Source organism: Hippichthys cyanospilos, chromosome 15 (assembly GCF_059441005.1).
Source record: "Hippichthys cyanospilos isolate Australia breed blue-spotted pipefish chromosome 15, RoL_Hcya_1.0, whole genome shotgun sequence".
NCBI lineage: Eukaryota > Metazoa > Chordata > Actinopteri > Syngnathiformes > Syngnathidae > Hippichthys > Hippichthys cyanospilos.
The window spans coordinates 5795101-5796207 of NC_142383.1; the positions used below are offsets into that span (position 1 = coordinate 5795101).

General features: G+C 42.7%; 1 protein-coding gene across 1 annotated transcript; it reads left to right on the forward strand.

The window, feature by feature from the left end:
* The first annotated feature begins 229 nt into the window (after nucleotides 1–229).
* LOC148411481 (histone H2B 1/2-like) lies at nucleotides 230–846 on the forward strand. The gene has a single exon (XM_088435072.1). The coding sequence runs from the start codon at nucleotides 249–251 to the stop codon at nucleotides 621–623; it is 375 nt and encodes a 124-aa protein (XP_088291198.1). The 5' UTR covers nucleotides 230–248; the 3' UTR covers nucleotides 624–846.
* The last annotated feature ends 261 nt before the right edge of the window (nucleotides 847–1107 follow it).

Below are 1107 nucleotides of genomic sequence, written 5' to 3' on the forward strand. Positions count from 1 at the left end.
AATAAAATATATTGTTTTTTGTATACGCTTCATGGAAAAAAATTGGCGCGCAGTGAGTCATTTTCACAGCTGTTGCTGCTTGCGGTTTTTGTTCCACGCCTCTAAGTGATTCAAACCAAAGGAGTTGCAAGCTGCAGCCAATGAAAACGTGGCGCTGGCGCAGTAAAATTTGCATGAAACGGGCTTAAATTCACTGACCCGGCTACGGATCTTCACTCGATCAGTCGACACCAAACCATTCTGACGATATGCCAGACGCACCCAAACCTGTGGCCAAGAAAGGCTCCAAAAAGGCAGTTACTAAGACTGCTGGCAAACCAGGCAGGAAAAGGAAGAGGACTAGGAAGCAAAGCTACGCCATCTACGTGTACAAGGTGCTGAAACAAGTCCATCCTGACACCGGAATTTCTTCTAAAGCTATGAGCATCATGAACTCTTTCGTCAACGATATCTTCGAGCGCATCGCCGGTGAAGCCTCTCGCCTAGCCCACTACAACAAGCGGTCAACCATCACCTCAAGAGAGATCCAAACTGCTGTTCGTCTCTTGTTGCCCGGCGAGCTTGCTAAGCACGCTGTGTCCGAGGGCACCAAAGCCGTGACCAAATACACCAGCTCCAAGTAAATCTTCTCATCAAACCTTCAACCCAACGGCTCTTTTAAGAGCCAAATACCAAATCAAAGAGAATTGTTCTGAATGTGAGCTAAACATGTTCTCATACTGACTGCACGTGTGGACGATGACTCGTCTGTTCAACATTACCATAAATTGTGCGCTTTATGTGAACATTTCAGCGATAGGAATTCCGGCGCTAAAAACCGTCGATTCAATAAACTCGGCTCGCTGAAGAACAGACTTTTTTTGGCCCCCATATGACTCCTCGGTGTTGTTTTTTTGTTGCTAAAACCTATTTACTGCAAAATTAATGGAAAAACGACTTCATGCAAAAAAAGATACAATTCATCGAATACATTAATTATATGCCTTTATTTATATTCTGAACAAACAAGGAGTGAGTGCTACGAAAATTTTAAGTATAATAACCCATCTCAAAACAAGGTCAACAAAAAGTTCCAATCTGTATATTTATAAACTATTGAAAGTGAAA